The 14,295-nt window shown below is 38.4% G+C and overlaps 1 protein-coding gene across 1 annotated transcript; it reads right to left on the reverse strand.

Annotated features, from left to right (window-relative positions):
* Window positions 1-217: 217 nt before the first annotated feature.
* Window positions 218-4,293, reverse strand: LOC130467656 (uncharacterized). Its single transcript, XM_056836232.1, has 8 exons — window positions 4,289-4,293; window positions 3,914-4,202; window positions 3,396-3,836; window positions 3,003-3,278; window positions 2,793-2,915; window positions 728-1,059; window positions 428-631; window positions 218-344 (listed from the first exon to the last, which is right to left on the reverse strand). The coding sequence occupies exons 1-8, from the start codon at window positions 4,291-4,293 to the stop codon at window positions 233-235; spliced, it is 1,782 nt and encodes a 593-aa protein (XP_056692210.1). The 3' UTR covers window positions 218-232.
* Window positions 4,294-14,295: the final 10,002 nt, after the last annotated feature.

A 14,295-nucleotide genomic window follows, 5' to 3' on the forward strand; every position in this document is an offset into this window, starting at 1 on the left:
TATCTTGCAAGGCCAATAGTTAATAAAAACAAAGCAAAAAGCTAATTAAGAAACATGTTATACCTCTATATGAATGGGTTTACACGACTTAAAACTCGTTTTATTCGGACAATTCCCACCATTGCACTTGTACACTTGGTATGCCCTAGAAAATTAACGAAACACGGGTACTCATGAATATGATTTTGGCTTAGGTTTCTTAAAGACTAATGTAATTTGTAAGCAAAAGAACTTACAAACTCAAGATTCCCCATGCATAATCTGTTCGACGTGGATCTGTAGCAGAATCGAAAATATATACATAACCTCTACGTAGGTCCATCACGTATAAATTCCAATGATTTCTGTATAATTTATAAATGATATAGTAAATATTTAATAACAATAATAATTAATATTTTATATGAAACTTATATAACACACTTACTCTTGATTATATGGGATTAAAAACCAATTAGTTAGGTTAGGATTACCCATCTTCTCCTTTTCAATTTCAGCTTGGAAAATGTTTTTCAAATACATTGTTGGCGCTCCAGGGTCGGCCTTGATTCTAGTGCTTGACATAATCTCGGGACAAATGAACGAAATCCGAGACATTTCAAATGATTTGGCATGATCGTGCAATAAACACCTACAAAATAAACAAGATTACACTATTAAGATCGATAAAGAGAAAAAACTTCAAAGAAATAATAGTTATATTAACAACAATAAAACATTTAATTACAATATGTAGACTTGGATCGCTGAAATGTTTAAGCACGCCCCGCGAAGGAACTCTCCTATATCAGACGCAGTTATGTATGTTTCTTGATCAAAATCCGAGTGCCAAACTGAGGCCGCCAATGGGATGGTAGTATTATCATATATATCATCAGGCGCCGAAGTCATGATAAACTGCAAGTATTTGCATGACGGGCCAAGACCTTGAATTGCATCGTGTACAAGTCCCGCTTTCTTGCTTTTGGTGGTTGATTCTTGTGTTTTACGATCACAACTACCCACGACCTCTAAGTTGGACTTAGGCTTAGAATTCGACATCTTTGGATGCGAAAATTCCTATAACAATAGTCAATTAACATTAGTCATGTAATAAGAATCAAATGAGACCTTAGGTTCTTTAGTTCAAAGTTGGGAGCGAAAATGTCATTTTAGCTCTATATATGACCTATAACAACCCAACGAACCTTAAATGTGCATAAATAGGTTCGAATGAGATTTAGAAACTTAAATAAATGCATATTAGTCATGTAATAAGAATCAAATGAGTCCTTAAGTTCTTTAGTTCAAAGTTGGGAGCGGAAATGTCATTTTAGCTCTATATATGACCTATAACGACCCAACGAGCCATAAATGTGCATAAATAGGTTCGAATGAGTTTTAGAAACTTAAAACTATGCATATTAGTCATGTAATAAGAATAATATGAGTCCTTAGGTTCTTTAGTTCAAAGTTGGGAGCGGAAATGTCATTTTAGGTCTATATATGACCTATAACGACCCAACGAGCCATAAATGTGCATAAATAGGTTCGAATGAGTTTTAGAAACTTAAAAACTATGCATATTAGTCGTGTAATAAGAATCAAATGAGTCCTTAGGTTCTTTAGTTCAAAGTTGGGAGCGGAAATGTCATTTTAGCTCTATATATGACCTATAACGACCCAACGAGCCTTAAATGTGCATAAATAGGTTGGAATGAGTTTTAGAAACTTAAAACTATGCATATTAGTCATGTAATAGGATTAAAATGAGTGTTTAGGTTCTTTAGTTCAAAGTTGGGAGCGAAAATGTCATTTTAGCTCTATATATGACCTATAACGACCCAACGAGCCTTAAATGTGCATAAATAGGTTCAAATGAGTTTTAGAAACTTAAAACTATGCATATTAGTCATGTAATAAGAATCAAATGAGTCCTTAGGTTCTTTAGTTCAAAGTTGGGAGCGGAAATGTCATTTTAGGTCTATATATGACCTATAACGACCCAACGAGCCTTAAATGTGCATAAATAGGTTCGAATGAGTTTTAGAAACTTAAAACTATGCATATTAGTCGTGTAATAAGAATCAAATGAGTCCTTAGGTTCTTTAGTTCAAAGTTGGGAGCGGAAATGTCATTTTAGCTCTATATATGACCTATAACGACCCAACGAGCCTTAAATGTGCATAAATAGGTTGGAATGAGTTTTAGAAACTTAAAACTATGCATATTAGTCATGTAATAAGAATTAAATGAGTCCTTAGGTTCTTTAGTTCAAAGTTGGGAGCGAAAATGTCATTTTAGCTCAATATATGACCTATAACGACCCAACGAGCCTTAAATATGCATAAATAGGTTCGAATGAGTTTTAGAAACTTAAAACTATGCATATTAGTCATGTAATAGGATTGAAATGAGTGTTTAGGTTCTTTAGTTCAAAGTTGGGAGCGAAAATGTCATTTTAGCTCTATATATGACCTATAACGACCCAACGAGCCATAAATGTGCATAAATAGGTTGGAATGAGTTTTAGAAACTTAAAACTATGCATATTAGTCATGTAATAAGAATCAAATGAGTCCTTAGGTTCTTTAGTTCAAAGTTGGGAGCGAAAATGTCATTTTAGCTCAATATATGACCTATAACGACCCAACGAGCCTTAAATGTGCATAAATAGGTTCGAATGAGTTTTAGAAACTTAAAACTATGCATATTAGTCATGTAATAAGAATCAAATGAGTCCTTAGGTTCTTTAGTTCAAAGTTGGGAGCGGAAATGTCATTTTAGGTTCGAATGAGTTTTAGAGGGTTTACCTTGGATGCTAAGTCTGTTGTCTTCTTTTGGGCCGCTAATACCGTTGTCTTTTTCTTGGAGCTACCATCCCTCTCTTTAGAAACATTAGACTTGGACTTCTTTTTAGGAGGTGAAGTACAATCCTTTAAAATTCAACAAAAACAAGAGTAGGTAAGATGTCGAATGTGCTTGCGTGAACATATACATTCTAAACAATAAAACATATATACCTCGCCGTCTTCGAAAATCACTAAGTGTATGGGCCATTGCACAAAACTACCCAGAGCACCGCCTAAGTTAGTGAAACCATCTCCCGTAGGTACCGGAAGAATATCATCAACATGTCCGTCGTAAACAAAATCAACTTGGACTTTATAGTGACCAGGCTTCATCGATGTAAAATGTTGGGGCAATGCACCATCTGAGGGTTGTACCATACCATCCGCCACGACAATGTTGTTGCCTGAAACTTTATCCTCAAGGGCAAGACGACGTGGAGTCCTTTCCTTCATAAACAAAGGTTTCAATGCAACTTTGTAAGTGATACAGATTATTAAGTAAATGTCAACTAAAAACATAAAAGGATCAAGCAACTATGTTAAAAAAGAGTGACTACGTCGTACCTTTAGCTCGCGTGGTTGCGGCACTAAGATGTGACGAGTGGTTCTTGTAGCACTAATATCAAGGTCAACTCTGGCAGAATCATTTAAGTGGAGGTCATCAAGTATCGGGGTAGAAATGGAGTTTAGTTGTCCTGTTTTTAACAAGGTGCTTAGTTGCTTTTGGAGGGCCTCTGCCACCCTTTTCTCTACCCTTTTCTCTAATTCACCTTCAAACTCCTTTTTCACAGAAGCTCTGATTGATTCGTAATTTTCTGATGAAGCTTCACCATGGTCACTTCTACTATGTCGAATACACGGACCGAAAGCCTTTTTAATACCAACCATGCCACCTGTTCCCTTGACACGCCCACGATGATCTTTTTTCCCTATAGCTTTAGTGAGGGCATCCTCACCCTGTTCGAAAAAAAGATTTCCTTTTTCCTCTTCTGCGATGTACTCTAACTGCCAATTAGGAAAGTAAAATTACTTTATATTCTCTAATCAAAGCAAGTAAATATTAATTAATTATCACTACTTACAGCTTTTGTTGCGATTTCAACAACTTCTGTATCGTTCGGGTCAATTTCCCACTTTCCCTCTTTATTTTGTACTTGATGGGCCAAAATCCACTCCTTTGATCTGTATTTTCTAACTCTATTAACATTTGAGGTCACTGATGAGTTCACCGAGGAGCTACTCGAGATAGGTAAAGCTGCATCTGGTGGAAGTCGTCCATCTTTTATCCAATCTAGTCGCTTTCTATTATAACCCTTTTGGCCGGTGCGATGTGGGTTCTTGTTGCATGATGCACTTTTCCTCGCCTTTTCACTACGAAGCTGTCAAAGACAACATAAAAAGATGGAAATAAATGTTTTTTCTGATAACTTTTTGTCCTAGAACCAATGTCAGTTTGCTACATGAAAAACTCTTTAAGGACAAGTTAAAGAAATATTATCATTGCCAATGACTCTGGCAGGAAATAATGTTTAACAAAAGTCTTCCAATCATCCTCTGTGATATGGTTGTAGACATCCCAAGGCATCTTGTTTGTTTGATTTTTTGGCTTCTTTTCCTTCATAGTTATCCATCGGCGCACCAACTTGCTCTTGAAACAACTAAATCGTTTCGCCACACAAGAATGAAAATATTTCTCCCTCGAATGATTAGAATCATCAGTAATGTGGAACATAAGCTGTTAATAATTAAAAAAAGTTAGATTATAAAAATAGTATTTAAATCAAATTAAATAATCCCTAAAATATACAAATCAAGTTAATATCCAATGCTTACCTTAGTCTCCTCCCAAAACCCCTTCTTAGTTTGCTCATCTACCTTTGGATATAATAGGACGTTAATATTAATTCTAGTAGCACAACTCCCAACTTGCTTCCCGTATTCATGAGACCATTGTCCATCGGGGACATTATATACATTATACTCAAGGAACATAGGCTTAGCGACTTTAACACCTTTTGACGGACCACGGCCTTTAATGGTCTTTGTAATCGTACTAACATCTTGTGATTCGTCACCCGTTGTGGGAGTCTTGCCACCTTCTGATTCATGCCTAACAACAATTTGGTTTTCATTCATCGTACCTGTGTTGTTCCTGCATCAAGTAAAACATACAGAAGGGTGGTTACAAAATGTGCGCGCAGCAGCAAATCAGTGCACTAGCATACAGAAGGATATCAGATCAGTGCAGATATCACAGATCAGATCAGCACTGATCTGTGCTGATCTGTTCTGCACTGATCTGTGCTGATCTAATCTGCACTGATCTGTGCTGATCTGATCTGCACTGATCTGTGCTGATCTGATCTGCAATGTTCTTTGTCATTCTTGGTGTGTTTGTTGAGGCAATATGAGAATGCAGGGCAGCAAATCAGTGCACTAGCATACAGAAGGATATCAGATCAGTGCAGATATCACAGATCAGTGCTATCAGGGTGAGGTGATCAAAAATGTATCGAACAGATACAGATCAGTGCACATCAGATCAGCACTGATCTGTGCTGATCTGTTCTGCACTGATCTGTGCTGATCTGATCAGCACTGGTCTGTGTTGATCTGATCAGCACTGATCTGATCTGCACTGAACTGTGATGATCTGATCAGTGCAGAACAGATCGGCACAGATCAGTGCTGATCTGATCTGCACTGATCTGTGCGGATCTGATCTGCAATGTTCTTTGTCATTCTTGGTGTGTTTGTTGAGGCAATATGAGAATGCAGGGCAGCTAACTCATTCTATAAACAAGTTCTATTAATCTAGTATAGTACGGAGTAGTATGTAAGTTAGATCGTAAAATGAAATTACTTGATTGAGTTTCACTTAAACTCAAGCAACAATGATTAAGAAACTTAATGAGGAAATCTGACAATCTCACTTCTCTTATATCATGAAATCATATACTCATATGAGATAAGTCTAGAAAACACCATTTATGCTAAAATGAGGCATTTTCGCTCCCAGCTATGAACTAACGAACATAAGGACTCATTTTAACCTTTTAAATGATTAATATGATTAATTTTAACTTTCCAAGACTCGATCCGATCTATTTATTCACATTAGAGACTTGTTTGGTCGTTGTGGTTCATATTTATGATAAAATGAGGCAGTTTTGCTCCCAACTATGAACTAAAGAACCTAAGAACTCATTTTTAGGCTAATATGACACTTTTCGCTCCCAACTTTGAACTAACAAACCTAAACACTCATTTTAATCCTTTTAAATGATTAATATGATTAGTTTTAACTTTCCTAGACTCAATCCAATCAATTTATGCCATTTGAGACTTGTTTGGTCGTTATGGTTCATATTTATGCTAAAATAAGACATTTTCGCTCCCAACTTTGAACTAAAGAACCTAAGGACTCATTTGATTCTTATTACATGACTAATATGCATAGTTTTAAGTTTCTAAAACTCATTCCAACCTATTTATGCACATTTATGGCTCGTTGGGTCGTTATATGTCATATATAGAGCTAAAATGACATTTCCGCTCCCAACTTTGAACTAAAGAACCTAAGGACTCATTTGATTCTTATTATACGACTAATATGCATAGTTTTAAGTTTCTAAAACTCATTCGAACCTATTTATGCACATTTATGGCTCGTTGGGTCGTTATAGGTCATATATAGAGCTAAAATGACATTTTCGCTCCCAACTTTGAACTAAAGAACCTAAACACTCATTTTAATCCTATTACATGACTAATATGCATAGTTTTAAGTTTCTAAAACTCATTCCAACCTATTTATGCACATTTAAGGCTCGTTGGGTCGTCATAGGTCATATATAGAGCTAAAATGACATTTCCGCTCCCAACTTTGAACTAAAGAACCTAAGGACTCATTTGATTCTTATTACACGACTAATATGCATAGTTTTAAGTTTCTAAAACTCATTCGAACCTATTTATGCACATTTATGGCTCGTTGGGTCGTTATAGGTCATATATAGAGCTAAAATGACATTTTCGCTCCCAACTTTGAACTAAAGAACCTAATGACTCATTTTATTCTTATTACATGACTAATATGCATAGTTTTAAGTTTCTAAAACTCATTCCAACCTATTTATGCACATTTATGGCTCGTTGGGTTGTTATAGGTCATATATAGAGCTAAAATGACATTTTCGCTCCCAACTTTGAACTAAAGAACCTAATGACTCATTTTATTCTTATTACATGACTAATATGCATAAGTTTCTAAAACTCATTCCAACCTATTTATGCACATTTATGGCTCGTTGGGTCGTTATATGTCATATATAGAGCTAAAATGACATTTCTGCTCCCAACTTTGAACTAAAGAACCTAAACACTCATTTTAATCCTTTTAAATGATTAATATGATTAGTTTTAACTTACCTAGACTCAATCCAATCAATTTATGCCATTTGAGACTTGTTTGGTAGTTATGGTTCATATTTATGCTAATTTAGTCAACTAAGGTCAATTTAGGTCAATTTAGGTCAATTTATTCAACTAAGGTCAATTTAAGCCCGCTCGTTTTGATTTAGGTCATTCTAGCTCAAGATTAGGAGACATGTTAATTAGCGCAACACTAGGAGAAAACGCACAACTCACCAAAAGTAAATACGTGCGTTATTTTCCGATTCTGAGAACTTCTGAAAAGACACAAATCACCGAAAGCTTCTGAAAATTTCTGACTCGGAGATCTCAAGTCATCTGCACAGAAAGTTAGAAAACTTCGGTCAGGAACAAAAGTAAGATGTGGAAGTACAATAAGAATTAAAGAAAGCTAGAAAAGTATAATCATGAACACAATGGAAGTATAAAATAAGAATTAAAGATGTGGAAGTACAAACTATACCTTCCTAAATGCTAGAAAAGATACATTTAATCTGATATTCAGCTAGCTAGAATTACCTATTCCCAGAAGCCAACTCATCTTATTCATTTACGGTTTATAACCCAAATTCCTTCCCTATGATCAGTACGCATATGATTAGCATTATTTGCATCTTCCTCCTCCGGTAACGGTTGAACAGCCGTTGGTAACAGGGGTGTTTCATCGTACTTGTCATACTCATCTTCATCCACAACATCATCAATACCGAGAATATTTCTCTTGCCTTGGGCAACTGCACGCCATATAGGATCAACATTGTCTACCACATAGAAAATTTGCTTAGCTTGTGATGCTAGAATGAATGGCTCGTCACTATCACTTAATCGATCAAAGTTAACCAATGTTAAACCAGGAAAAATTTCATCTTGTTTCACCCCATTATGGTTGTTGGCCCACTTGCACCGGAATACAGGGATCGTAAATTTGTTGTAATCAAGCTCCCATATTTCTTCGATAACACCATAATATGATTGTGTCGCATCAACCGGTCTTCTATCCTTGGCGCTTGCATAGACCCTAGATGCTGCAACATGCTTCACTCCACTATTCTGCACCACTCTCTTTTCACCTTGTCTTCTAGTGTAGAATGTGAACCCATTGATATCATACCCTTCATAAGACAGAACATATAGTCGAGGACCTCGAGCTAACCACTAGACCATTTCAGAAACATCTAGAATTTTTTTCATTTCCTCGGCTACTTCCTTCTTAAACCAATCAACAAATGTGCGATTATGTTCTTGCATCAACGCTCTTTCCTTCAACTTAGGATTCTTTTGTTGCAATTCTAGCAAATGCTTATCTATGTTAGGATTGACCTCGGTAAGATGCTGCAACACACAAAGATGTGCCTTATTCTTCCTTTCAGATGGAGGCGAAATCACATTTTTACCAATTACCCCATGCCCTTCAAGCCTCCCTGCATGACGAGATTTTGGAAGACCTATTTGCTCAAGCCTTGATAAGAATTCAGCTACATATTGAGATATCTCTTCCTCAAGGACTCCCCGAATGATACTACCCTCCGGCCTTGCCCGATTCTTTGTTTTGTCCTTTAAATGCCCAAAAAATCTCTCAAAAGGATACATCCATCTTAAGAACACCGGACCACATAACTTGATTTCTCGAACTAAATGGACAATTAAGTGCACCATAATATCAAAGAAAGATGGTGGAAAGTACATTTCAAATCGACACAAAGTTTCAACAATATCATTGTGCAAAGAATCTAATTTCTCCGGATCAATCACTTTAGCACATATAGAATTGAAAAACACACAAAGTTTTGTTATAACATGTCTCACGTGTTTCGGCAATATCCCACGAAGTGCAATTGGCAAAAACACATTAATCATTACATGGCAATCATGAGACTTCATACCAACCAACCTAAGGTCCGAGAGAGATACTAGGCGCTTTACATTCGACGAATATCCCGAGGGAACCTTAATTCCATGTAAGCACTCACAAAACTGCTTCTTCTCCTTTCTTGACATTGTGTAACACGCTGGAGGCAGATAAGTCTTAGTACCACCCGCACCAGATTTTTCAACAGGCCACAAATCTGGTCGAATATTCCTCTTTTTCATATCTTTCCGCACATTCTCATTGTCCTTAGTCTTTCCAAGCATGTTTAGCAAAGTCCCAATGATAGCATCGCACACATTTTTCTCAATGTGCATTACATCGAGACAATGCCTAACCGACAAATCTCTCTAGTAGGGAAGATCCCATAATGGAGATACTTTCTTCCACAAAACACCCTTTTTAGACTTGGACTTGTAGCACTTGCCGTATTTGGTTTCAACATTTTTTATTCGTTCATAAACCTGTGATCCTGTCAAAGGCGTACGAGCTACTCTTTCCTCGGTGAACCCATTGAATTCTTTCTTCTTCTTACGATAAGGGTGATATCGGCTGAGGTGCTTCCTGAAATCTGGGTAAACATTTTTCTTGAAATTATGCAACCATGTGGGCTTCATGTCCTCTTCACATATAGGGCATGCTTGTTCTCCTTTGGTTTTTATCCAGACAAGTTTCCATATGCCGGAAAATCATTTATGGTACAAAAAACCATAGCTCGCAATGTAAAGCTTGAATTGGTGTGTGCATCGAACATTGAAACACCTTCATTCCACAATAATTTCAAATCATCTATGAGTGGAGCCAGGTACACATCTATGTCATTTCCAGGTTGCTTAGGCCCCGAGATGAGGAGTGATAACATGATATGCTTCCGCTTCATACACAACCATGGAGGAAGATTATAAATTGCTAGAAGAACCGGCCATGTGCTATGTTTTCTGCTTAGAGTTCCATATGGATTCACACCATCTGCACATAAAGCAAGCCTTAGATTTCTAACCTCCTTACCAAATTCAGGATATTTCTTATCAATATTTCTCCATTGAACAGAATCTGCAGGATGTCGAAGGAGTCCATCTTTCTTCCTCACTTCCGCATGCCACCTTAAGTTTTTTGCTTGTTTCTTCAATGAAAACATACGCTCAAACCTAGGTATGATTGGAAGATACCACAAAGACTTAGCAGGCGGGCCCCTCTTAGCTGAATTTTCCCCTTTGCGTTTGTAACGAGATGCGTCGCATGTTGGACACTCATCCAAATGTTCATGCTCTTTTCTGTAAAGCATACAATCATTTGGGCAAGCATCTATCTTGTCGACCTCTAAGCCTAAGGGACACATCAATTTCCTGGCATAATAGGTAGAGGTGGGGATATCATTCCCTTCCGGCAAAAATTCACCTACCCACTCCAATAAGGTGTCAAAGTGTTCATCTCTCCAACCACCTTTACATTTGAGGTTGTAAAGTATTGACACACATTCCAACTTGCTGAATTTTGTACAACCGGGATACAAAGGAGTTTCAGCAGCCTTTGATACTTGTTCGAACATCTGAGGTCGTTCGTCCAAGTGATCTTTCAGCCCATCCATCATCTCATTTATTTCATCATCTTCTTCCTCATCATCATCCGTCTCATTATTCTCATAAATATCATCATCACTCTCATTACTCTGAACATCAAATTCATGGACACTAGAACTTGGACGATCAGGTATTGTTTCACCATGCCAAAACCAAACATGGTAATCTTGCTTAAACCCACGGCGAAATAAATGATCCTCAATTTCATCAATGTCACCTAACCGCTTGATATTGTTACAATCACGGCAGGGACAATAGATTTTTTCGGCTTTTGTACTCCGTTGGTGTGCTAAAGCACATCTAATGAACTCTGCGACCCCACTCAAGTATTCTGCCGTAGTATGGTCACCATACATCCAACGACGACTCATTACTAATAACAACAACAAAAGGTTCCACACATAAACACATATATTAAGAAGTCACAAAATCATTAAGAAGTTCCGCAAATCTTTGATTACATCATTTAAGTTTATCAATGCTTCACTGAAGTGATATTAGAAGTCCAAAAACAATCCTAATAAGTAAAACGGAATGGATACTTAAGCATAGAATACTAATGTACACGTTTTATTATTACACTTATTGTACTTATCCAAATTTTATTTATCGTAAAAATGATATGCACTTACTGTACTATTGATTTCAACTTTCAAAAGAGGAAAAGAGAAATTTTATGAAGATAATTAGATATATCAATACCTTATGCAATTGTTGAAATTCGAACAAGCACGATGATAGATTATGATGGCAGTACGATCATCGCCCCTCTCTTCAACCATATGAGTATCTACCCATCTTCACAATTAACTGCAAATTAAAGAAATAATTGAAAAACAGCCAAAAAAATCAAAATAAAAATAAAAGTTGAACAAACGAAAATCAAAAACGAAAATTGAAAATGAAAATCAAAACGAAAATAAAAAACAATAATAAAAACGAAAATCAAAAACGAAAATTGAACCCTAATCTGAAAACGAAAATAAAAAACGAAAATAAAAATTGAACAAACCATAGCGAAACCACCGGAACCACGACGCCGAGCAACCACCGGAACCACGACGCGACGGGGGGATGCTGAACCCCCGGCCGACCAAGAATATAACCTTTCAGTGACAGGCTGCGCGAGAACAGAACGGGATGGGGGAGATGAGGCAAGAACAGCGACGCAGGCGAAGACAGACACATCGGCGAAGACAGCGACGCAGGGCTGAGCAACGCTTGAGTTCGACGGCGACGCAGGGCTGAGTTCGACGGCTTGCTTGGATATTTGTTTAAGGGAAAAAGCTTGGAGAGAAGGTACGTACGTTTGAGCGCGGTTTCAAAATATTGTTAAAGGGCAAAACTATTGACGTACGTTATTGCAGCAAAATTTTTTGAAACGCGGACTTGTTGCAGGGGGCAATAGCATGTACGCTGCAATAAAGTCGGGTTGTTGCTGCGGGCTTTTATTTTGTACGCTGCAACAAACACATTTGCTGCGAACAATTAAAATGTACGCTGCGATAACCCTTTAAAGGGTTTGACCCGCGTTGACCGACTGGTTGTTGAAGCGTATTTATACATGTACGCTGCAACAAGGGGGCTGCAACAGGGGTTTTTTCTACTAGTGAATTGAGAGAGAAGTGTGCGGTGTGTGGGATGATGATGCTGAAGATATCTACCTATCTCAAGTATCGGGCCAGGACCTCTTTACTGAAACTTGGCCCGGGTATGCTCTCATTGACACCACCCCTCAGGAACCCGAAGTCGACAATCTCACCCGATCCAGAAGGATATACCAACCGGATATTCGCCCACCTCCCATGGACGATATCCCAGTCAGGCAAACTCCTGAGAATGGACGGCACACCACCGTCGCAGAAGTCGTTGAAAATCCTCTCTTGAAGCAACTAAAAAGAACTAAGGCCGAGATTACCATCTGGGATCTCATGTGTACTTCAAAGGAACATCGCGAAAAACTTATTCGCTCACTTGACCTCATCTCAGTGCCTACGGATATCACACCTGACTCATTGGTTAACCACGTCACAAGAGATGCTGAAGAAAAGGCCATAGTTTTTACTGACAAAGACTTGCCCAAAGAGGGGGGTGCTCACAATAAGGCCCTCTATCTAGTGGTTGGATGCAAGGGACAAAACATCCCCCTAGCGCTCGTAGATAACAGTTCGGCAGTTAATGTTTGCCCATTGCGAACCGCCCATTGCTTGGGGCTAGGAAACGATGACTTCCAAACCTCCACGCAAGGAGTACGAGCTTATGATAACTCTCGAAGGCCTGTGTTAGGAAAAATCAACCTTACAATACAAACCGGGCCCGTGGCACGCACCACGGAGTTTCAAATAATCGACATCAAGCCCACTTTCAACCTCCTCTTGGAGCGACCTTGGCTCCATGACTTAGGAGGTGTGGCTTCTACCTTGCACCAAATGGTTAAACTTAACCATAACGGGGCAATTCTGGAAATCCGCGCCCCTCCTCTCGACATCAGTTGTACCATGGTTGGAACGGCCGAAACTGCTGACGACCTTTACGGTTTTCAAATGGACGAAACCATCAAGTTCATTGAGGACTATGATCCAGCATTCCTAGACCCGCACGCATCCCGAGTCATCCCTAAAATGCTGTTAGCTCAAGGTTATTTCCCAGGAGCCCCATTGGGCATAAGGAAGAAGGAATGCACGTTCCATCCTTTACCCAACAAATCTACTCCCTTTGGCCTAGGCTATGAACCAACGGAGGAAGATATTGCTGACCGCTTGTCTAGGCTACGCCTTAACCTAGATAAGGCCAAACAAACCACCCTTCTTCCCCCGTATCAAAGAACTCTTAAAGGAATGTTCGTTCGGGAAGGAGAAGAACACCCATGTTGTGATTTCCCTGAACCCTTCGTTCAAGATGGCTTGATAAAACCCGAATTTGAAATTTTCCATGACTGCCACACCTTGGATGAGGCACCTCACCTCACCAAGACCAAAACAGCTGAAATATTAGACAACCAGGCTCTATGGACATTGTTTAACGAATCGAGACCTATGGAGGACGAGACTGTGATGACTACCCTAGCTTTACAAGATGAAGGTTTCGACCCAACCCGGTTAATCTCTCCTGCATCAACACTAGAAGAGGCCGAGAACGGATGGGTGAAGACGTGTCAGTGAGTCAACACAAAGGGAATGGAATTCAAGATGAGTACCGGCGAAGGACCAAAGTGTTACGAGACTAAACCCAAGGCTTGAGCCGTATAGAGCACCTTAGTAAAAAAGCGCCTAGTAGTTCTTTAGATTGATAGAAAAAATAAAGGCTTTAGATGGTCCTAAGACCCCTTAGAATATAGGTTAATTTTGTTTCAGTGTGTTTTCCTTACTTTCCAAATTAATAAAGGCGTAAGATTTCTCCTAAAAACTTTTATTCTAACACTAAATAAGCACCAAACGTACTTGCAAATACAAAAACAAAGAGGCGGCCCACTCTAGGCCCAATAAACAAGGCCCACTCGATCTTGAATCGTGACATCGAAACTCATCAAAAAAATCCCAACTATCATATTGCCACAACATGAGGGTCTAACCCATGCAACCCA

Source organism: Spinacia oleracea, chromosome 2 (genome assembly GCF_020520425.1).
Source record: "Spinacia oleracea cultivar Varoflay chromosome 2, BTI_SOV_V1, whole genome shotgun sequence".
NCBI classification, from domain to species: Eukaryota; Viridiplantae; Streptophyta; class Magnoliopsida; order Caryophyllales; family Amaranthaceae; genus Spinacia; species Spinacia oleracea.